Source organism: Crocuta crocuta, unplaced genomic scaffold, assembly GCF_008692635.1.
Source record: "Crocuta crocuta isolate KB4526 unplaced genomic scaffold, BGI_CrCroc_1.0 C26899641, whole genome shotgun sequence".
NCBI lineage: Eukaryota > Metazoa > Chordata > Mammalia > Carnivora > Hyaenidae > Crocuta > Crocuta crocuta.
In genome coordinates, this window is record NW_027541563.1 from 1 (window position 1) to 273 (window position 273).

A 273-nucleotide genomic window follows, 5' to 3' on the forward strand; every position below is an offset into this window, starting at 1 on the left:
TCGGACTTTGCGCAGTACCAGAGCCAGATCGCTGCGCTGCTGCAGACCAAGGCCCCCCTGGCGGCCACGGCCAGGAGGTGCCGCCGCTGCCGCTGCCCCAACTGCCAGGCGGCTGGCGGCGCCCCGGAGGCGGAGCCGGGCAAGAAGAAGCAGCACGTATGCCACGTGCCGGGCTGCGGCAAGGTGTACGGCAAGACGTCGCACCTGAAGGCGCACCTGCGCTGGCACACGGGCGAGCGGCCCTTCGTGTGCAACTGGCTCTTCTGCGGCAAG

General features: G+C 70.7%; 1 protein-coding gene across 1 annotated transcript; it reads left to right on the forward strand.

Moving 5' to 3' along the window:
• Positions 1-6: 6 nt before the first annotated feature.
• SP5 (Sp5 transcription factor) lies at positions 7-267 on the forward strand (the record flags this gene model as incomplete). Its single annotated transcript, XM_077748973.1, has 1 exon — positions 7-267. A coding segment is annotated over one exon (261 nt), but the record flags the coding sequence as incomplete, so codon positions are not given.
• Between the last annotated feature and the right edge of the window lie 6 nt (positions 268-273).